We start from the raw sequence: 23,178 nt of genomic DNA, 5'->3' as shown, positions 1-23,178 counted from the left end.
TGTGTTTGCTTTTTGTTTTTTCTCCATCCTTCACGAGTGGCCTTGTCTGGTGTTGATGTTCTGTGAAATCACTTATGTCCACACAGAACACCAACGCTTGGCTGATAGAGCCCGGCCAGCCCCTGGATGTCTGGGGCCGCTTTCCTCTTTGGCAAGGCTATCACACTAAGAATCAGAAGACAAAAATTATGTCCCAACTCTCTCATTTTCTGGTAATGTGACTTTGGGCAAATCATTTGATCTTTCTGAACCTCATTTTCTGCATCTGCAAAACTGTGCTACTACCATCGATTCTATCTATCGCATAGAAGGGTTAAAAGGACTGAATTATACTGTGTTTATAAAGAGAAATTTGGAGGCAGAAAAGAGTTGTGAAATGTAGGGGACTGATCTTATGATTATCATCGCCATTGGGATCATAACCATCGCCATTTTTCTAATGTAATGGTCACAACACATGGAAATGAACAAATGGTGACCATCTCTGAGTGAACTTCCCTCATTCGCATCATCATGTCAATTCAGCAAAACTGATCTCTTGCCAGTACATCCACACTGGCCCTCTGACAAAAAGAAGCACACTGGAAAGGCTCTTTAATGAGTGGGGGATGGAAATAGCAGACAGAGCACACATTTCCAAATGGTATGGGACCTGGACATTGTCTTCAACTGTCTTCACGTTGTACGTGAGAACAAGTGAAAGCAAAGCCAAGGGCTCCCTCAAGGTCACCAAGCGAGCTAATGGCAGATCTGCGCCTGGAACTGTGCCCTAGGAATTATTCCATAGCAGAAAAGGGATGTTTATTTGTCTAGAAAGGAAAAGGATGCTGGGGCAATTAGGAGAGGAACTTTTGGAGGATGAGAGGAATTAGGAAGCTGGAGACAAGGAAGAGAGAAATCCTGAAAGAAGAGACAGGTACAGTGAGGGCTTGAGATTAGGTTGCTTAGGGAGGGCTAAGATGTAGCTGTCTTCTTGGTCACAAGAAACCTTCAGTAAAATCTGTATTACTTAGCAATGCTTTTTAGCAGGGAGACTGGAGATCAGGAGGTCTAGTGCTAATGAATGAATCAACGAATGAGTGAATGAATGAATGATCTCAGGATGGCCATGGGGTGAGCACAATTTGCCCACTCTGGATCTAGTCAGATATGGCGGTATGACTTGTGGACACAAATGCTTGGACTTTGCTTTCATGGACTTGGGCAATACCATGAGACACACCCCCGAGGCGTCAGGAACACTGGTCTGTGTGTAAACTAAGTTTACTCTGAACTTACGAATGGTGTGTGAGATACAGGAGCGTGTACTGAAGAGACTGCAGCCATCAGAGAACACAAGACACCATTAAGTTATCTTGCTTTTCAAGGCTTCTGAGAATGCAACATGGAATTTACCAGGGACGGAACCATTTGCGTATATAAAGCTCAGTAGCTGCTAGTTTTAGCCAAAACCCCACAGAGCAACTGCTGGCTCCATGGTGCAGACGGCTTGTCCTTTTGTTGATTTCACCTGGGGCTGCCAAAGCTCCTTGGACATGATGAAATCTTTAACAAAAAAACAAACAAAAAAAACGATTCTACAAAGAAATGTAAATGGAGCTGGAGACCTGCGTTTGCTCAGGAGGTCTCTTGGTGAGCTCACTTCCTCTCCAGGATGGAAAAGATCGTTATTTGTAACCTGAAACTAATCTTCAATTAATCCCTTTCTGTGCACAGTAGTGTACGTGTGAAGCACCTCCTTATTTAATCTCCATCAGGATGCACTGGCCATCTCCCAGTCCTGCCAATGCCATGAATCTGGGAGCTAGAAAGACCTGGGGGCCGTGCAGTCTAATTTCTTTCCTCAACTCCCTTGATCCGGGGGCCCTTCCCCACTCTGGCTAGATGTCGTATAAGACTTCTACAACTTTCCTCCTTGCAGGTCAGAGGGTTCCCTGTTTGGACCTATTACTGAGATGATACTAAATCAGCAGCAGCATGAGTCAGGTATGCCTGTGTCACCTGGCCTGGGAACTTAACCATCCTTTAAAACATTGTTTCCTGTGAAAAGATTACCTGAATCGCTAACACTGGAATTTCTTCTGGGCTTTTGAGACATGATCATTAGGTAATAAGCAGGAGAACTCTTGAATCCTCAGGACTGCCATAGTAAACCCGGCCGCTTAGGCAAAATGATTTGCTGTCAGGTAAGTCCACCACTAAGTGTAACGGGCCTTAGGATACTTTCTCCTGGAACTGCTCTGGGCTTTCCACCATGTGCATCAATGTAAAAGGAGAACCCTGAAGGGAAACTTTAGGGGTGATCGTGCATGGGTGTATGTACTGGGAATTCTATTTGAACATATGTACTATCCTCTCTAGAAGGCATCTTGAAAGGCTGCTGCCGGCTGGTGTTAGGATGGCTTTCTGCCCATCTCGTTTAATATTAGCTACCTTGTGCCTTACTTTAAGAGGTAGGGATGGGGTCTCAGCTCCAGGGGCCTGCCCTGGTCAGGGGAGACAGAAAGAAGATGGGGAAACAGAGAGGCAGTAGAGAGGAGAGAACAACAGAAGGGGAAAAGGAGAGAGAGGAAGAGGAAAGAGGCGAGAGAGAAGGGGGAGGCAGAGGGAGACAAAGGGAGATGGAGAGAGGGGGAGGGAAGAGGGGGTGAAGGAGGAGAAAAGGGGGAGTCAGAAGAGAGAAGCAAAAGGAGGAGGTGGGGGGAGAAGGAGGGGGACAGAAAGACTCTTTTCCTGAGTAACAGTCATTCGTCCGGTTCCAGCTTTATCAAAACAAAATCTCTCAAGTCAGCCAAATCTCCCACTGCAAATACATGGCAAATGATCAGGCTAAATAAGTCCCTTTTGAACGCGGGAATCTGGGAGCTGGAGGTCGGATTTATTTCCCTCCTGGAGGCAATTTTCACGCACACTGCTTAAATCATTGCTTACTGAAGCTGTTTATTTAATTATTTAGCATCGTGACTGCGGGCCACATGTTAAAGCAGTGAGGCCGCTGAGCTGGGCACGCGCTGGAAGAGCAATTTTATGGATTACGGGCTCTGCCACAGCTGTTCCTCCAGTGGGAGCCAGTCCAGGTCACCCACCAGCTGTGGCTCTCCAGACATACACATCTGGTGGCGGGAGAGTGAGGCTCTTTCCCCAGCAAGACTCTGGGCACAAAGGCACCTGCCTCCCCATGGCATTTGGATTAGTGGCGCTCCAGATGTTTCAGTGCCAGTAATGTTTCAGGACATTTGGGCGACTGGCTTCTCGAAATGTCCATCTGTATACATTTCTTTCAGCCCTGAAGCCAAACAAATGGCATCTTCTGTCTGCAAGTGTAACAATGCCGTTCAGACACAGACCCCCTTTCCCCTTCTGCCGTGGAGGTGCATAACAGCTCCTATTTACCGCTGCTCATAACCTACAGAGGGGGCACTGGTCATACCACCCAGCGTGTTACCACGACCATGAGGCCCATGTTCATCATTAGAGTCATTATGGTGAATAACCAACTTTTGTTTAAATTTCAGGACTGTGCAGCTTAAACCCCACTGGGTGTTTTCCACGGCTGTTAGGAGCACATCTGCACTATGAAAAGGAACTACACAAACATATTCAGTCGGGGTACATCTGCATCTCGCAATTGAGCTAGGTCCAAAGTCAGCACGTACGGCAAATATGGCATGGATTCAAACTATCATTACAAATCCCTTTTACAACCCATAAAGTATGACGTGCATGGTTCTGTGTATACTGTGCTCTCTTCCAGTTAATACAACACAGCCAGCTCTTCCTCTGGCACTGGAGCAGAGAGCTTTCCTGTGGTTGAGCACCAGCTGAAGCAGCTGGTGTTTAGGTGTCATGCTACGTGAAAAATAGTTTATTCTTTTTCCCCACCCCCTAAACGAGTATCGTCAGATTTGCATAAGTTAAACGTGTGTATAGGATGCGACTCTGCCCTCGAGTAGCATCAGGGAACACATGCTTTGTTCTCTTTTCCGACACTGTAAAATGCGCGAGCAGACTTTCCCTTCTTTAGATACATCACGTGGTGTTTCATTCAACCTTCCATTGTATGTTTTTTGAGCGCTTACCGTGGACCAGACACTGCTAAGTTCTTTCTTTTCTTACCTGTTATCAGCTGAGTTAGGACTTTAGTCTGTTCGTTGAGGATGTTCACTGTAACATTTCTGGCAGATTTGAAGTACAGGGCATTACCCTGTAATAAGAAAATTAGAGAAACATATGAAAATGGCAGATTTTTTTTTCATTATAGGTTATTACAAGATATTGAGTATAGTTCTCTGTGCTATATAGTAGGTCCTACTGTTTATATACTTTATATGTGGTGGCAGCAGATCTCTAAACAAAACTGTAATCCCCACTCTCCATGGGGCTGAGCTGATCTTAGCCAAGTTCTAATTGATGTATGTTTCTTTGAAAATTCTAAATGTTTAATGATCCCCACATACATGATAATTAATTGGCATTCAATCAGAATGGATTTTCCCCAAAGAGACACACAGATAGACAGACACACTCCAAAGAGATTTCATACACACACACACACACATACACACACACACACACATCTGTTGAATCAAAGACAACAAGGATACAGAGCCCTTTAGATCTTACTGTAGATGTTAGTTAGCTCTAGTACACGGAATGATCAGGAGTGAATGATAATCTCCTACTCTCACCCTTTCTAGTTCACAATTTCTCCGAAGAACTATGCAGAGTTCTTAGTGGAGTGGAAAATGCTTGTGGAAAACACTCCAGGTTTCCCCCTCCAGCAGGTCCACTGGCTGTGACAATCCAGGTGCTCCTCAGAAAGATGGAAATCTTTCTGTAGAACGTTTGCCACGCATGGATACAAAACCCAGGAGGATCCAGCATCTCCAAGGTGGCCTCTGCCTCCCCTTTCTTCCTTTTCTTTCTCCAGATTTCTTTTCCTCCAGGCATCCTATGCCTTCAACCCATCTCCCTTTAATCAAAAAGGGTACCTGATCCCCCTGCCACATGGTGGCAGACATTTCTGAGAATGACTCAGAACAGAGGCTGGCACACTTTTAATATAAAGGTCCCGATAATAAATATTTTAGGTTTTGTGGGACATATCATCTCTGTGTTAACTACTCAAATCTGCTTCAGTGCAAATGAGCCATAGACAATACATAGACAAACAGGTATGGCTGTATTCCAGTAAAACTTTCTTTGTGGATAATGACATTTTGATTTCATATCATTTTAAACTTAATATAATCTTATTTTGTCATAAAATATTACTCTTCCTCCCCCTGCCTTTCCCCCACCAAACATTTAGAAATGTAGAAAGTATCTCAGTTCACTGGCCAGATGAGAACAGGCAGAGGGCTGGATGTAGCCCATAGGCCATATTTTGCCAACCCCCAGCTTAGACTTTCTTCCTTTCTTGGAGTAAACTAAAGCCATAAACAAAAGGACAAATCTCTGACAAAACATGTCAGTAACCAGATGGTTATTAGGAAGAAGAATGTAGGTAGTCATCCCTGTCTTTCCAAACCCTCGTTACCACATAGCATGTACCTGCCTGAAAATTCAGTTAAACCACTATGAATTGAGTCCCAAATACAGAAAAAACATCGCGCCACGAGTTGTCAGGAAAATGAAGATAGGAAAGACTCTCTTCACCTTCGAAGTCTTACATTCCAGTGGGGACAATGACGCAGCACACACACCTACAATACCAGGCAGAGGACCGTAAGGGTGATAAGGGAGCAGCAAACAGTGTGCGGGAACTTTCCTGAAGGGTGAGACTGTTCCTGGCTTAAGGCTGTGGAGTGAGATGCAAAGGGGATGATCATGCTGAGCTGAACCTGGAACAGAATGTAGATAGGCTTTTCCGAAGATGGAATGAGAAAACGAGGATGGCTGTGGGCTGACTGTCTTATGTTCTTTTCTTCGAAAACAGGTGATTCATGGGCCCAGCCTAGGCCCTGCAGGCAGTGGAGTGGCAGAGCTGCGCTGACAGGCAGCTCGGGCCAAGGTCTGAGTTTTCACAAGCGGCGAAGACTGATGGGGCGGCCACCACCAAGGCGTTTTCCACACACTGATGGTCTAGAGCCACGGTCCCTCTCACCCGAGGTTAACTGATGAAATGGATAAATGGATAACTGACCCGCTCAAGCCCTGAGAAACCAGTTAACCTTGGGTGAGAGCTCTTGTCCTATTGTTGAGGAGAGAGAGAACTTCTGCCACATCTGGGCAACCACTGATTCACTGTGCCCCTCCCCCAACCCCCGGTAGCTTGAAATTAAAATTTTGCCTGATGAATACAGGTTTTTTTTGTTCTGTTTTGTTTTTTATTACTTGGATCAGGGAAGAAGAAATACATTGAATCTAATATTGACACAGGTTTTTTTTTTTCTTTTTTTCCCCCATCCATTAGGAAACAGATATTAACCTAAAATAGTTTCTTTGCCATTGCTTCTGGCAGGGCTTAACTGTGCTATTTCAAACTTACAAACAATTCAAGCAATGTGAGAACTCAGAACCTGGAACCTGCCTAGAGGATATAGGTTTCTAGAAGTTAAAGCACTAACTCTTCATATATCGAGCAACCTCGCACTGCAGAGAGAGGGGTGACCCGGAATCAGACAACTGGAGAAACTCCATGGCCACTGACCAGTGTGAAACCTTGAGCAAATCATGAATCATTCTGTGGTTCATTCTCTGCAACATCGATATCAGCAGCAGCTCAGGGCTGACATAACTGAGCCCTCTCTATGAGCCACGCACACAGTAGAAGCCCTGGAGTCAAGCTACCTAGTTTCCAAGCTCCACTTTACCACCTCCCAGTTGGGTGGCTTTGGGCAAGTAACTTAAGTGTTGTAAGCCTCAGTTTCTTGATATGTGATGTTGCACATATTATTATTAAATTATTAAAAGATACGTCTTATTAAAATTATTAAATTCTCTGTGTAATGAACTGTGTTCCAGGCACACAGTTAAGTCCTCTGTAGTTGGTAGGGTTAGGGGAGGGGGCAGACAGGGCAGGTCAGTGACAGAGGCAGGAGGAGGCGGAGGGGGAGAGAGAGGAAGAGGAGCGGGGAGGGGGAAAGGAGGGAGGAGGAAAAGGTTGACCTTTCTTTGTATTACCTAATCCTTATAACCTATCTGTGAACTAAGTCAGGGGTATCCTCTACATCCAATATTCTGTCTCCAGATTTCAAAGGATCTCCCTCTCGTGGCCGGTTCACTATTATCTTTCAAATCCCAGTATCTTCAAACGTATCTGCCTGCCCTTAATATTCACAAAATTCTATTGAGGAAAAAAAAAAAATCTCTACAGCTTTGATCAAGGTTTGTAGCAAGAGATAAAATAAAGCCAGCCATTCCCTTTTATTGCTAGATCAAAAGATTAACATATGGCATTAATTGGTCTATCTATGATGCTTAGCACGCTGGGAAACAGTCTTTGCTACATGAGGGTTTAAACAAAGAGCCTCATTCTAGCCTGGGACATCTTGCTATAATCCTCCCATATACAGTACCTGAAAACAGAAAGATCACCAGGAAAAAAGCACAAACCACCAGTTAACAAACTCTGACTCAGCTGGGTCAGGGCCATTTTATTTGGCTCTCTGGCTCGCTTTACTGAGGTTAAACCAGGAAACAGCAGCCAAGCGAAGCATCCCTGCGGTCTCTGTGGTATCAGAACCAGTAGGGGAAACACTTTATGAGGAGAGGCTAAATTCTGCTCTCTCAGCTGCTTCTCTTTCCTGTCTCCCTCCCACTCACCACTGCAGCCTCTGGGCCTGGGGAGGTTAATGTCTGCCACAGGACAGCCTGCTCTGGGGCCAGTGACTCTCACTAAATGACTTCAAGGCAACCATCCAAGGACAAGGGGCTTATGGGGAACCCGAGGGAGGCTCAGCCCCAGCTGGCGGAAAGGAAGGAGTCTGGCCACCCCGAGGGTGTTTGATGATGATTATCAGAGCTCTGGACCGGAGCAAGTCAGTCTGTGGCCAATCAGCCCAGATTCTCCTGGACACAGGGTGAGGCTGCTTGGGACATGAGGAAGGGGGACACACACCATTTCTCCCACTTTGGGAGATCAGGACACTCCACATCAGGACTCTCCCCAAACAACTAAAGCATGCAGCATTTGGATGGAGAAGAACCCCCATCGTATCTGTTTCTTTAGAGCAGAACATGCAGAACAGAATCACACATTTTCTTGATGCCGCAAGACCACTGCAGTGAACATTACTTATCCCACAATGCTTTCCAGGGACTACTGTATGCATGTGGCTGTTTGAACACTAAATGGCTCCATCATGCTGACATCTTAAAATTAGTGTATCTGATTTTTTGAAATGTATTATTTGTTCTCATGTGAAGGCAGTCCATATAAACATCAAATACGACAAAGCTTATATTGAAGGGCAGTGGTTCATACCTCTCACCACCTTGAAAGCAAGAGCTTTCAACTTGCCAGGATTCTCCTTCAGGTATTTCCCTCCCCATGGCCCAAAATACACTTCTGTGCTATCGCTTATCTATCAACTTTAGACGTCATCCACTGAATTTCTCCAATGGTATGGACTCTTCCATGCAATTTTGGTCAAATCAATATTCAGAATCTACATTATTATGATTATGCATAATATTGTCCACAGCTGAGCGAAGTCATGTTCTTTGATTACATTTCCTTCTTCTTTCTTGTACGCTTTGTTTTCTTTTCATAGAGTCAATAAATGCTTCATTAAAAAAAATGCTTTATTTTCTACTTTTGTTTTTTTCCTCCTAATGTTGAATTCTTTTTCTTTAGGTTCTATATCCTGGGAAATAACCTCAGCTTTAAGTTCCAATATTTCTGCTGATTTTTAAAAAAGCTTTTACTACAGTACTTGTAATTTTCAAGAGCTTTTTCTTATTTTTTGAAACTTCACTTTATACCATCCCTTCTATGTTTGACTGACACACTATCCTCTCTTAGACGAAATAAAAATGCTCTTTGGAAACTGGGTTTCTGGAAGAGTAAACCTTGCCATAGGGAACTGGGGAACTGGCTAATTCAATGGAAAACCTCCAGATGTCAGTATCCGTGGGCAGTCAGTAACTGTGGGCTAGTTTCATCAAAGAGGAATTCTCTAAACTCCTAAACTCTCTCAACTCTTTCTGACATTTCATTGTTAGTGCAAAGAAATGCAAAAGATTTCTGTATGTTAATCTTGTATCCTGCTACCATGCTAAATTCGTTTATCAGTTCTAGTAGTTTTTGTGTGGAGTCTTTAGGGTTTTCTATATACAGTATCACATCATCTGCATACACTGACAATTTTACATTTTATTTTTTATTTTTATTTTTTAACATCTTTATTGGAGTATAATTGCTTTACAATGGTGTGTTAGTTTCTGCTTTACAACAAAGTGAATCAGCTATACATATACATATATCCCTATATCTACTCCCTCTTGCGTCTCCCTCCCACCCTCCCTATCCCACCCCTCTAGGTGGTCACAAAGCACTGAGCTGACCTCCCTGTGCTATGTGACTGCTTCCCACTAGCTATCTATTTTACATTTGGTAGTGTATATATGTCCATGCCACTCTCTCACTTCGTCCCAGCTTACTCTTCCCCCTCCCCATGTCCTCCAGTCCATTCTCTAAGTCTGCGTCTTTATTCCTGTCCTGCCCTTAGGTTCTTCAGAACCACTTTTTTTTTTTTTTTTTTTTTTTTTAGATTCTATATATACGTGTCAGCATACGGTATCTGTTTTTCTCTTTCTGACACTTCACTCTGTATGACAGACTCTAGGTCCATCCACCTCACTACAAATAAAATGAATAAGTTTTGTTTCTTTTTCTTGCCTGACTGCTGGGTCTAGGACTTGTAATACTGTGTTGAATAGAAGCAGTGAGAGTGGGCATCCTTATTATGTTCCAGATTTTGGCATGAAGGCTTTCAGCTTTTCACCATTGAGTATTATGTTGGCTGTGGGTTTGTCATAAATAGCTTTTATTATGTTGAGATACGTTCCCTCTATATCCACTTTGGTAAGAGTTTTTATGACGAATGAATACTGAATTTTGTCAAATGCTTTTCCTGTACCTATTGAGATGATCAGGTGATTTTTGTCTTTTCATTTGTTGATGTAATGTGTCACACTGATTGATTTGCATCGGTTGAACTATCCTTGTGACCCTGGGGTGAATCCAACTTGACTGTGCCGTATGATCTTTTTTATGTGATGTTGGATTTGGTTGCTAATACTTTGTTGAGAATTTTTGCATCTATTGGGTTGGCCGAAATGTTCGTTAAGGTTTTTCCATAACATTCTACGGAATAATCCAAACGAACGTTTCGGCCAACCCAATATATTCATCAAAGATATTTGCCTGTGATTTTCATTTTTGTAGTGTCTTTGTCTGGTTTTGATATCAGGGTGATGGCTTCATAGAATGACTTTGGGAGTGCTTCCTCTTCTTCAGTCTTTTGGAAGAGTTTGAGCAAGACTGGCGTAAGTTCTTCCCCAGTGAAGCCATCTGGCCCTGGACTGTTGTTTTCAAGGAGTTTTTTTGTTTTTGTTTTTAATGACAAATTCTATTTCACTTCTATTGATCAGTCTGTTCAAATTGTCTATTTCTTCTTTGTTTAGTTTCGGTGGACTGTATGTTTCTAGAAACTTGCCCACTTCTTCTAGGTTGTCAAATTTGTTGGCATAAAATTGATCATAGTATTTCTCTTACAGGTTTTTGTTGTTGTATTTCTGTGTTATTAGTTGTTATTTCTCCTCTTTCATTTCCTATTTTATTTGGGTTCTCTCTCTTTTCTTCTTGGTGAGGCTGGCCAGAGGCTTGTTGGTTTTGTTTACCCTTTCAAAAAATCAGCTCTTGGTTTTATTGATTTTTTTCTATTTTTTAAAATCTCTGTTTTATTTATTTTCTCTTTGATCTTTATCATTTCCTTCCTTCTACTGACTTTAGGTTTTGTTTGCTCTTCTTTTTTAAATTCTTTTAGGTGGTTAGTTAGGTTGTTTGAGATTTTTCTTGCTTTTTGAGGAAGGCCTGTATCACTATGAACTTCCCTTGTAGTACTGCTTTTGCTGCAACCCACAGATTTTTGTTTGGTTGTGTTTTTATTGTCATTTGCCTCAAGGTAGTTTTTAATTTCCTCTTTGATTTCATCAATGACCCATTGGTTTTTCAGTAGCATGTTGTTTAGTCTCTAAATAATCTTTTTTTTCCTCATTTCTTTTTCTATGGTTGATTTCTAGTTTCATGACACTGTGGTCAGAAAAGATGCTTGAAATAATTTCTCTCCTCTTAAATTTTTTGAGGCTTGTTTTTTGTCCTAGTATGTGATCTATAGTACAGAATGTTCCATGTGCATTTGAAAAGAATATGTATTGTGGGGTGGTTTTTTTTTTTGATATAATGTCCTGAAAATATTAATTAAGTCTGTTTCATTGTGTCATTTAGGATCTCTGTTGCCTTACTGATTTTCTGTCTAGAATATCTCTCCATAGATGTGAGTGGGCTGTTAAAGTCTCCTACCATCTTTGTGTTCCCATCAATTTCTCCCTTCATGCTTGTTAGTATTTGTTTTAAGTATTTAGGTGCTCCTATAGTGGGTGCTATATGTCAATGACTGTAATATCCTATTCTCATATTGATCCTTTTATCATTATATAGTGTCCTTCTTTATCTTTCTTTATGGTCTTTGTTTTAAAGTCTATTTTGTCTGATATGAGTATCATACCCCCCGCTTTCCTGTCATTTCCATTTGCGTGAAATATCTTTTTCCATCCCTTCACTTTCAATCTACGTGTGTCCTTTGCCCTAAAGTGGGTCTCTTGTAGACAGAATATTATTATCCAATCTGCCACTTTATGTCTTTTGATTGCAGCATCTAGTCCATTGACATTTAAGGTAATTATTGATAGGTATGTGTTTATTGCCATTTTGAACCCAGTTTTCCAGTTGATTTTGTATTTCTTCTTTGTTCCTTTCTTTTTGTTTTTCCTTTTGTGGTTTGATGGTTTTCTTCTGTATTATACTTGAGTTCCCTTCTTTCTAGTTTTTGTGAATCTGTTTTATGTTTTTGATTTGTAGTTACCCTGTTTTGTTTTTCAAGTATGTTAACCCATTATTATATTTACTTGCTTTAGACTGATAGTAATATAGGCTCAAACACATTTTAAGAAAAAAAATCTACATTTTCTTACTACCCTCCCCAGCATTTTATGATTTTTATTTCCTCTTTAACAACTTCATGTTTATCCTTTTGCTGTTCATTGTAGTTAATCATCACTTTCACACACAAAAATTTTTTTTAAATCTATGTACTGGCTCATTTAAGTGATTTATTTTCCAGTTGCAATTGTCCCTCTCCTACAGATTTTTGCCTCCTTTCTATTTAGAGAAGGCTTTTCAATACTTCTGGATGGTTTAACTTTGTAGATAACAATCCTCCTACCTTCTGCAAGGCTGGGAAGAGGTACTTCCTAGCTGGGTCAATTGGGGATGGGATCTGGGTATAGATGCTGAGTTTAACTGGTCTTTATGCAGATCTTCCAACCAGTCCTTTTTGTCAGCCTCACTCCAGAGTGCATCATGACTGTTGTTGGCCCTAGGCACTGTGCCTCAAGTGCTTTGGGGATAAGTAACCCTGTTCCATTCATTCTGGACAGTGGCTCTCAATTCATCAGGGGCATCTATTTCCAGAGCCTTTCCAGGGCTCTGTATCGTGGATCCTCTCTCACTCTATTCATTTATTTATTTTGCTTCCTTCACTGCACATTTGTGGATTCCAGCTCTGCCAGGTCAGCCCCCTCTCATCGACCCACTTTCCATCAGCCCTTTCCATCATTTTTTCTCTTTCCCGATGACCATGTAAGTTTATTCCTTTTCAGTTTTCTTTTCCATTTACTGTCTTTTTGAATGGGGTTTCTGAATGAAGCAGACTTATCATTTTTCACTGCCATCAATCTGTCTATCTCTAGAGCCACCTCTTACTTCTGCCTTCCTAAGTGGAAAAAGCAGGTTAAACTTGTGTGTAATTCAAGAGCAAACAGTGTCCAGTCCAGGACCCCAAGAGCTTCTCTTAAGCATTTTGTATATACTGAGTGTCTAGAACATGTTATATATTGTCCTTGGCCCTGGAGAATAGGAAAGATACGACCTTTGTGTTGGGGTAGCTCTTTGACCAGCAGGAGACTGAGTCAATGGAAAATAACCATGACAACAATGCAACATTCCTTCCATCAAGATCTATGCTCTCCCGGTATGAAGGGCACAGATTTTAATATTTGCTTTTGATGCCAGCCGCATCAACACAGCCTGTTCTGAAGTTACTTATCTTCATATATTTTCTTTGCCCTCTGAGGAGCTAAGAGTCTGATCTGGGAATGTAGATAACGAGAGAAAACCCCAAGACAGCACATAAACAACTTCCACATTCAGGGAAGGCTTTCAACTCTCAGTGGGAATGCAGCTCAGAGAAGGAAGGGATCAGCAGAGCTGGAATCCTGAGCCATCTTGCCACAGGAGAATTTTGCTGGCTTCTGCCTTATCCTCCTAACAAAAAGGCACAGCAATTCACAATAGCATAGTATCCACCTAATGCTGACTGAGAACACAGGGGAGCCTGGCCTGTGGAGTAACAGTTTAGAGTGTGAGCTTTGGAATCAGATTTGGGCTTGAATCATAACTCTACTTTTAGTAACTGTGTGGTGTTGGGTAAATCATTTATACTCTTTGAGCCTCACTTTCTATATTTACAAAATGAAGTTAAAGGCTACCTAACGGTGTTGATATGAGGATTAAAAAGGACAGTGTATGTCAAGGGCCTAGCACAGTGGCTACCAAAATGCTACAAAAACTATAACAAGGAAACAGACAAAACCTATAGCAGGAGGGATTCTTGGAAAACAACTGATTCTAGGACAGGGGCAAGAAATATGAAAGATGTGCCTGGAACATCTTGCAGTGCCAGAAAGGAATGAAGTGCTCAAAAGCAAATAAAAAAACAAACAGAAAAACACCCCACAATTATGGGAGAGCATGTCAAAGGGACACAGGAGACAAACGTAAAGAGCTCCCAATGGCCAAGCTGGAACAATGTGAACAACAAAATAAATATTGTAGCACTGAATTATAACCCAAGACATAAAATAAATATCCATGAGTCCATTCTGATATACATAAATGATTAAATAGATAAATGGAACAGAAAAAACAAATCTCCTACGTAGAAGAATTCCAAACACTTTTCATAGTTAATTCTCTACACCTTAAAGATGGATTGCACAGAGTGACTTCCTTTTGAAGAATACAGCATGAAATAGGGAATAGGAGCATCACAGTGGAGAAATCTGACAAACACCCCTTCAGCCAGGTGATGAAGGTCAACATTAACAGTGATAAGTCATGTTGATAGTATGCACCCTTGAAAAATGTGAAGAGAGGGACACTTTACCTCTGTGGTTTTCCTCTTAAAAACCCATTACCCCCATCTAATTATGAGAAAAACATCAGACAAATCTTAACTGAGGGTCGTTTTGCAAAACACCTGACCAGTACTCCTCAAAATGGTAAGGGCCTCAAAACCAAGGAGAGTCTGAGAAACTGTCACAGCCAAGTAGAACCTAAAGAAACATGAGAAATAAACATAATGTGGTATCCTGGATGAGATTCTTGGATATTAAAAGGACATTACATAAAAACTAAGAAAAATCTGAAAAAAGGATATATTTTAGTTCATAATAATGTGTGAGTATTGGTTCATTAACTGTGACAAAAGTACCATACCAATGTTCTATACTAGTAATAGAGGAGACTGGCTATGAGATATACAAGAATGCCCTGCATGATCTTTACAACTTGGCTGTATATTTAAACCTTTCAAAAAATTTTTTTAGTGTTTTTTCGGAAAGCTATATTAGGCTGCCAAATTCCAAGATCTAGAACTTTAGGAAGAGACCTCAGAAAGGCACTCATCTCTGCGAAGGCAGGAAGCTTAATACATCATGGACATGTGATTTCACTCTGGGGTGGATCATGTTACTAGAAAATTCTCCCCTAAACAAATTTATTTCTATGGGATTTTATCTTTAGGAATACTAAAATAAACAAGAGTGCACGGGCCTCTCACAGCCAGTTCTCTATGCAGGGCTCTTTATATGCTATCATTCTCCCCTGGTCGGCTTACAGAAAACAGGGTAATCAGAAGTCGCCAGCTTCTTTGTGGTAGGAATCACAATGTACTGGCTGTAGTGATCAATGTTCACTAAATAATATTCTTTTTTTCTTTTTTAGTTGAAGCACAGTTGATTTACAATGTTGTGTTAATTTCTGCTGCACAGCAAAGTGATTCAGTTATACATACACATACATTCTTTTTTATATTCTTTTCCATTATGGTTTATCACAAGATATTGAATATAGTTCCCTGTGCTATACAGTAGGACCTTATCGTTTATCTATTCTATATATATCAGTTTGCATCTGCTAACCCTAAACTTCCAAACCTTCCCTCCCCCCTGCCCCCTTGGCAACCACAAGTCTGTTCTCTATGTCTGTGAGTCTAATAGTAACTCTTGATATGACTAGAAAAATCAAACCAACACAAACTTGTATTTGTCATTAAAATCATCCCCAAAGGTAGTTTGTAAGTTTATCCTCAGCAGGCATCAAATGTCTCCATTACCGTTATTATTTTAAATAGGATGCTTTAGTTGTCTCTGAATTGATCCTTTTAAAAACATGACAAAGGGCTTCCCTGGTGGCACAGTGGTTAAGAATCCGCCCACCAATGCAGGGGACACAGGTTCGAGCCCTGGTCCAGGAAGATCCTACATGCTGCAGAGCAACTAAGCCTACGCGCCACAACTAAGACCTGACACAGCCAAATAAATAAAATAAATATATAAATAAATATTAAAAAACAAAATCTGGAAGGGGACTGCCAGCTTTCCTAGTGTCTGACACATTCCTGGCACACTCACTAGGCTTTCAATCAATATTTGCTGAATAACTGAATATTCAGATCAAATTAAGAGTCAACTGAGAGTGAGAGTTGTCAACAAAAGAAGTAAATAAATGAAGGCTGACATCAACTCTCAAAGAGAGTTTTCAAAAGGCAAGCCATTAAGCATGGCTGATGTGATAGTGTAAACACAGAAAACTGAGAGTGCTGGGAGGAGGCAGTATAGACCTGTAGTCAACAAATACTTGTTCACCACCTACTGAGTGCAAGGAACCGTAGGTGATACAAATGAGAGTTGACATGTTGAGACTTCACACGACAGGGAGAAGCAGGGGCACACATCGTTATCCCCAATTCTTGCTGACCTAAGGGTTAAATTAAGCCCGTTCCCCAGGCTTGTAGCACCCATCTGGCACATGGTATGGAATATGCCCTCTTTCAACTGCCATTTGTTCATTCCATTTAACATTTTAAAGATATCTTCTAGGCATAAAGCACTGTGCTATGTACTGAGCAGGTAGCCTCTGCTCTCCTGGAGCTTACCACCCCTAGTAGGGAGGATGGACGTGAAGTTAAGAGTTCCATAGAAGATTATATAATTGCGATTACAACGAGTACAATGAACAGGAAGTAGAAGTTGAAATGAGCACACGTGCAAGGAAAACCTATCTTAATCTCAGCAGTCAACAAAGGCCTTCCTAAGGGAGAGGCGTTTTGGCTGAGATCATAGGGGTGAATGGGAATTAACTAAACCAGAGGAGAAAGAACTTTTCAGACAGTGACAGACATGTATACCGGCCCTGAGGCAGGAGGGAGCTTGGTATATTTAAGGGACAGAGAGAAAGGAAAATGTAGATGGAGCTTAAAGATCAACGGGGAGAGGGAAAACATGTCCCCCAAGTCTGCCATCAGCATTGCTAACTCAGCCCGTGATGTCCTCTGATAAATGGGAATGTTTGACTTTGATGTAAGAAAACTCATCTGTTTCTCCTTAAGGATGGTTCCTTGGGGTTTCATAAAGAAATCCTTTCCTGCCTTAGTTCTTTTTTCATATTCTCTTCTACTCACATTTGAGTTTCACTTCTCATACTAAGTCTTCATTGCCGTTGGAATCTACTTTTGTATAGAGTTTAGGTGGGGATACAAATGGAAGTCATTTTCCTTAACGCTCTCTACCAAGAGATTGTTATTCTCCCTGCCAAGATGTGGTGCCACCACTATCCTATATTACTCTCCAAATATACACGAGTCTGTGTCAGAGCCTTCTAGTCTGTTCTACCATCTGTCTGTTCTGGCATCAATACTATACTCTTCTATTTCTATGGTCTGTGGTACATCTAAGTATCTGATAGCTCCGTCTTCCTTCTTTGCTCTTAGCTGCCATTTAAACGATACTGGACTTTCTCCAGAAGTGGGAAGTCATCAAAGGGCTTTAAGCAGCGCAGTAACTGGAGCTGATTTTCATCTAAACATGGTCACTCTGGCGACCTTGTGAGAACTGACAAGAAAGAGGCAACGCTTGATGGGAGAAACCAGGTGAGAAACTACTGCTGTCATCCAGGTGAGAAAGGATAGCAGCTAGAACTGCAGTGGGAGTAGGGAAGATGAGCAGAAAGGTTAAACATATATCTTAGAATTGGTGACTGATTGGGGTTGGTAACGGGGAAGGGGAAGAGTCCAGGATGGCTCCTATGTTTCTTGGCAACTGGAGAGGTTGTAGGCCATTTACTGAGACAGAGAACAGTAGGGGAGAGAGAGAATATTTGAGGAAAGAGTCTGGTAGCAGGGAGGTTGGGGACTTAAGAATTCAGGTTGGGACATGGTAAGTATGAATTGCTTCAGAGTCTGATACACTGAGGTGCAGAGTTGGCATTTCTTTCCACCCTACATCCTATCTTTTAAGTTCCACTGCACATCCACAATGAATACTAAAAGCTCCTTTAGAAAAATGTTCACAAACTATCTCAGCTGACAAAACTCACACAGAAATCTGTGCATTTTAATGTTGATTCTTTCTGGCAGCTTAAATTTTGCTTTCTACTTTCTCTAGAAATCATCATTGGGGATCCTGTGAGAGGGAGACATATAATGCAATTGTTAACTTAAAGGTAACATCTCAAGTTAAATTTCTCATAGTTTGAAGGTTACAAAGAATTGAACAAAACTTCTCAGGAAGAGAAAAGTCAGTGGTTCTTCTGGTCTGTGTGTATGGGTATGTGTGTGGGTGTGTCCAAAGGCTGGTGGAGGGGAGGGGTTCTAATTACATATACAATAAACAAGTTAGCAGGAGACATAAAATTATGAATTAATTTAATTTGCTACTCAAGGTTCCTGAAATGTAGCTATCTCCATAGGAGAAAATAAAATGCTGATACATTTTCCTCTTTGGGGGTAAGGTCAGATCTGATACCTTGGCTAAGAATGACTTCTTCCACATTCCAACCTAAGAGCCCAAAGGGACATATTGTAACCTGGACTCAATTCTGAGGGAGTATAGGTATTGCAGAGATTGCTTTGGGGATGCGTAAAGGGGCAGATGTTTTATACCTGCTTGACTGAAGAAGCCAAGGTCAGAGCTCAACTGGTTACCCTTTTATGCACCCAACACAGGGCTAGAAATTGTAACGGCAGTGTAAGAGGTAATCCAGAGCCTTTGCTGTATTTGGAAAGATAACATTAAGATTCAAGTAAGAATCCAAAACTAACATGACATCAGAGGCAGACTGTGAAGGGTCACCTGACAATGTCCAATGCACTCTCCTAACATTATCTCAGGTGACAATTTCATCTTCACAGTACATAACACAACGCGAGCTTCAGTAACTGACTGAACCTCCTTTCTGGTATTTCCTAGTGTTCTGCAGAAAATTTTTCCATAATAGGTGAGTAGCCATTCTTCAAAATAAAATAAAAACCTGCACCAAAAATGTTCTGTGGGGGGAAAAAAAACTCAGGAATTTCAACATTACTTTCCTCTACCTTTTAGCTGCAGAGTACTTGTTAGTCTATCATCAGCTCTAAGAAGTCCCACATCAACATAATCGGCTTACTGTTGTATACCTAGGAGTTCTAAAATCTACTTAAAATCTACTTAATCCTATAACTTTATTTTTCTTAAACTACATGTTGACAGAAAACATTGGAGGACCCATGTGGGGAAACAGTACGTTACTAGTTGCTTTAAAAACATATGTTATGACTTAGATATCTCTCGCTTTATCTCTGTAAAAACCATCAAAGGGCTTCTTAGCAGGGAAGCTGACACATGATAGACTCTCAATAATGCCTGCTGGATTGGTTAATGTTTATAGTCCTAGTGAGCAGGTGTTCTGGCCACTTTATAGATGAGAAGACAGGCTAGGTGTGGGGCATGACTTGCCCAGGCTTGCATGCTGGTAAATGGCAGAAGGAGAGAACTCAGGGCTGTAGACTTGAGCACTTTCCCCCTGTTATATTGCTGTGGGAGGTGTAGCCTAAGCAGAAAGTGTAACAGTTGTAATTAAAGAAAGTCTTCAGTACTGGCTGGCATAGTTAGGGCAAACTTCATGGAGGGGAAGGGAGACATGACCAGGGTTCCGAGAAAGCCAATAAATACAAAGATCCCGCAGTGCAAGGAAGCAGCTCCATCTTTTCCACAAGAGGTCAAGCTGATTCCAATATGACAGCATTAAAACCCAACAAGCACCAAGGTTAGGATAAACTTTTCACACGGAAGTTTGTTTTTCCTAACACAGAAAGCAACAGGTAAAAACTCTTCTACTCCTGTTCTTTGCTACAGAAACTCTGGAGGCCAAACTTGCCTGGCTTTTGGTCATATTTGCAAACAGGTCTCTTCCATGCGTGGTGTCCTTGCAGTGGCCCAAGAGCATCCCCAGACCTAGAAGCGCAAGTCCGGCTTTGTGACGCAGACGTAGAGAATGGACCTGAGGACACGGGGAGGGGGAAGAGGAAGCTGGGACGAAGTGAGAGAGTGACATGGACATATATACACTACCAAATGTAAAACAGATAGCTAGTGGGAAGCAGCCGCATAGCACAGGGAGATCAGCTCAGGTGCTTTGTGACCACCTAGAGGGGTGGGAGATGCAAGAGGGAGGGGATATGGGGATATATGTATATGTATAGCTGATTCACTTTGTTATACAGCAGAAACTAACACAGCATTGTAAAGCAGTTATACTCCAATAAAGATGTTAAAAAACAAAACAAAGAGAAAACAAGTCCAGCTTTGTGGCTGTCCCCACACATTCCTTAGCTCTGTTTGTATGTTCCTCCCTCCAACAATGGGGCCTTTTGCTTTGGATCTTGGCCTTTCGCAGAACGGTGGGTGGCCTGCTAAGGAGGCAAAAAGCATCTCTGAGGAACAGCCTGGGTAAAGATGATGTGAGCCCTTCAGAGAGAAACGAGCGCAAGGGGGGCTGGCGTCGCTGACATGGATAGAAAGCCAGTTGCTGCTTACGCCCAGTTTATGTAGTAGGAGAGTTGCGATGTGATTTGTGTTGGAAGATATATGCCCAGCCCAACGCTAATGGACTCGACGGAGGCTTTGCCTCTTAACAAATCAGTCCCAGTGACATAGAAACAATCCAACCACCTCCAGACTCCTAACCCTGGGTCACTCGAGCCTTTCCTTGTGCTGTGCTATTGTGGCTGTGTCTGGCTTTGGGGCTACACAGCCCTCGGCTGAGACCTAGGTTTGACATTTCTGAGCTAGGAGCCCTAGACCACACAGCTTGGGTTTTCTCAACTGGAAAAATGGGGCTAATTATGTGAAAAATGGGGATAATAACAGTAGCTCCCTTACAGAGCTGGAAGGATTAGCTACAATAGCACAGGTAAGGAATTTAGCATCATGCTTGTACCTTTAAACATATATATATTTAAAAGGGTATTAGAGGTCACTGATGTTGATGGCTGATGAGCTCTGTCAGCCCCAACATACTGCCAGAGTTACGAGGACGTGAAACATTTCTGCTTGTCCATGGTGGTTAAGAGCCTAATTTTAGGAAGATGAGCTGACCATGGCTCTTCTATTCACTAGTGGGGTGAACGCAAGTGTGCAACTTAACCTCTCTATGTCTGAGTCGCCTCACCTATAAAGTGGAGGGAGAAAAGTACCCACCTCATAGGTTGCTGTGACTAGTAAAATAACATATGCAAGACATACAGCACCGTGCCTAGTAAATAGTAAGAACTCAACATGTAGAAACAGTAAGGACAAGAAGAGTGTCCTGCACAGCACTTGTGTCTAGGCAGAGTAGGTGACTCTCTGGAGTGATTAAGGAGGCGTGGAAGGCACCTAGACCACAAAAGGGGTCTGAAAGGCCCATGGCTGAGACTGCTCCTACCATGTAAGCCTGCCTCACCAGCTGCCACGGAGAACTGGGCTAGTGGAGAATGGAGACAGGGTAGCTAACTGTTGATTCAAAGGGAGGACATGAACACTAATTCCATATGGGATGGGCGACCAGGTCCACCTGGACGGGTAATTCATGAAGGGTAGGCAGAAAAGGAAAGGGAGTATTAAAACAAAATACTTCATACTTCAGGCACTGTTTGCACTCTGTATTCATCTAATTATCAGATTTACAGAAGGGTTAAGCAGTAATAATCCCCAGGTCACATGGAACCTGACTTAGAACCCAGGCTCGTAATCTAGACGCAGTGTTGGGACCTTCACGTCATGCTCCCTGAGTCTTTACAGCTCTTAGGAAGCGGCAGATAATATGTGATTTTAATTTTCTTGCTCAAAAAAGAAAGAAAGAAAGAAAGAAAGAAAGAAATGAGCATGCTTTATTTTCACAACCATATAAAAATCATGAATATACAATATGTTCATAATCAGGAATATCATGAATATAAAATATAAAAATGTATTATTGGGAACGAAAATTGGTGCAGTAACTATGGAAAACAGTTTGTCAGCCCCTCAGTAAGTGAAACATAGAATTACCATATCATCCAGCAATTCTACTCCTTGGTATAGACCCAAAAACACTGAAAACAGATGTTAAAAAAACAAACAAACAAAAACTTTACACAAATGTTCATGGTAGCACTGTTTACAATAAAGGGTGGAAACAATCCAGATGCTCAGCAACAGATCAATGGATTAAAAAATGTGGTGTATATATATATATATATATATATATATATATATATATATATATTCTTTTTGAATTTTATTTTTTATACAGTAGGTTCTTATTAGTTATCCATTTTATACATATTAGTATATATATGTCAATCCCTATCTCCCAATTCATCACACCACGCCCCCCTCCCCTGCCACTTTCCCCCCTTGTTATCCATACATTTGTTCTCTACATCTGTGTCTCTATTTCTGCCCTGCAAACTGGTTCCTCTGTACCATTTAAAATGAGGTATATTTATATAATGAAATATCTTTCAGCCATGAAAAGGAATGGAATGCTGATATATGCCACAACATGGATGAATCCTTTAAACATTATACTAAGTAAAAGAAACCAGACATAAAAGGCCACATACTTTATGATTCCATTTATATGAAACATCCAGAATAGGCACATCACAGAATAGGTACAGAAAGCAGATTAGTGGTTGCCAGGAGGTGGGGGAGAGGGTACCGGTGAGTGACTGCTTAATGGATGCAGGATTTTTGTTTGGGGTAATAAAAAAAGATGGTGACCTAGATGGCCTATGGTTGCATAACATTGTGAAGGTACTTAATGACACCGAATCGCACACTTTTAATTGATGCCAAAAGTAAATTTTATTTTATGTGTATTTTCCCACAATAAAAGAAAAATAAAAACGGACAACCTTGTGCATGGACTAGAAAAAGAAATCACTGAGTGGAATATGGGCTACAGGCAAAGGCCTGCAGCCAGGAAGGTCTAGAAGGAGGGTATACTGATTGTGTACTTAGATCAGGCAAAGTAAAGGGAACCTCAAGCGTTCTCTGTGAGGTAGAGAACGTCCTGCTGGGAGGTTTTTAAATGGAGCAGCACCCTGTGGGGCCCTCCTGAGTACAAATCCTATTTGTAACCCCAATTTCTTGTTTGTAGGCAACAGACTTCATTCAATCTCCTTGACCTTCCCAGAGTTCCAAAGGGCAGATTCAAACAGTTGCTTATCAGGGAAGGGAGGGGATGCAGAAACAAAGGAGGAACAGTCAGGGAACAATAGTGCAGCTGTGGGGCAGGGTCCTGGTTCCTTCTCAAGAAATATACAT

General features: G+C 41.6%; 1 protein-coding gene across 1 annotated transcript in view; it reads right to left on the bottom strand.

Moving 5' to 3' along the window:
• Nucleotides 1-23,178, bottom strand: part of SGCD (sarcoglycan delta) — a 416,813-nt gene that overhangs the window by 146,899 nt on the left and 246,736 nt on the right. Inside the window, exon 4 of the mRNA XM_007452849.1 lies at nt 4,117-4,204. Coding sequence (XP_007452911.1) covers nt 4,117-4,204 — 88 coding nt within the window. The remainder of the gene's footprint in view (nt 1-4,116; nt 4,205-23,178) is intronic.

This window comes from Lipotes vexillifer, unplaced genomic scaffold (assembly GCF_000442215.2).
Source record: "Lipotes vexillifer unplaced genomic scaffold, Lipotes_vexillifer_v1.1 scaffold697, whole genome shotgun sequence".
NCBI lineage: Eukaryota > Metazoa > Chordata > Mammalia > Artiodactyla > Lipotidae > Lipotes > Lipotes vexillifer.
The sequence above is the reverse complement of the archived record's forward strand: the minus strand, read 5'-3'. Positions and strand labels throughout refer to the sequence as shown.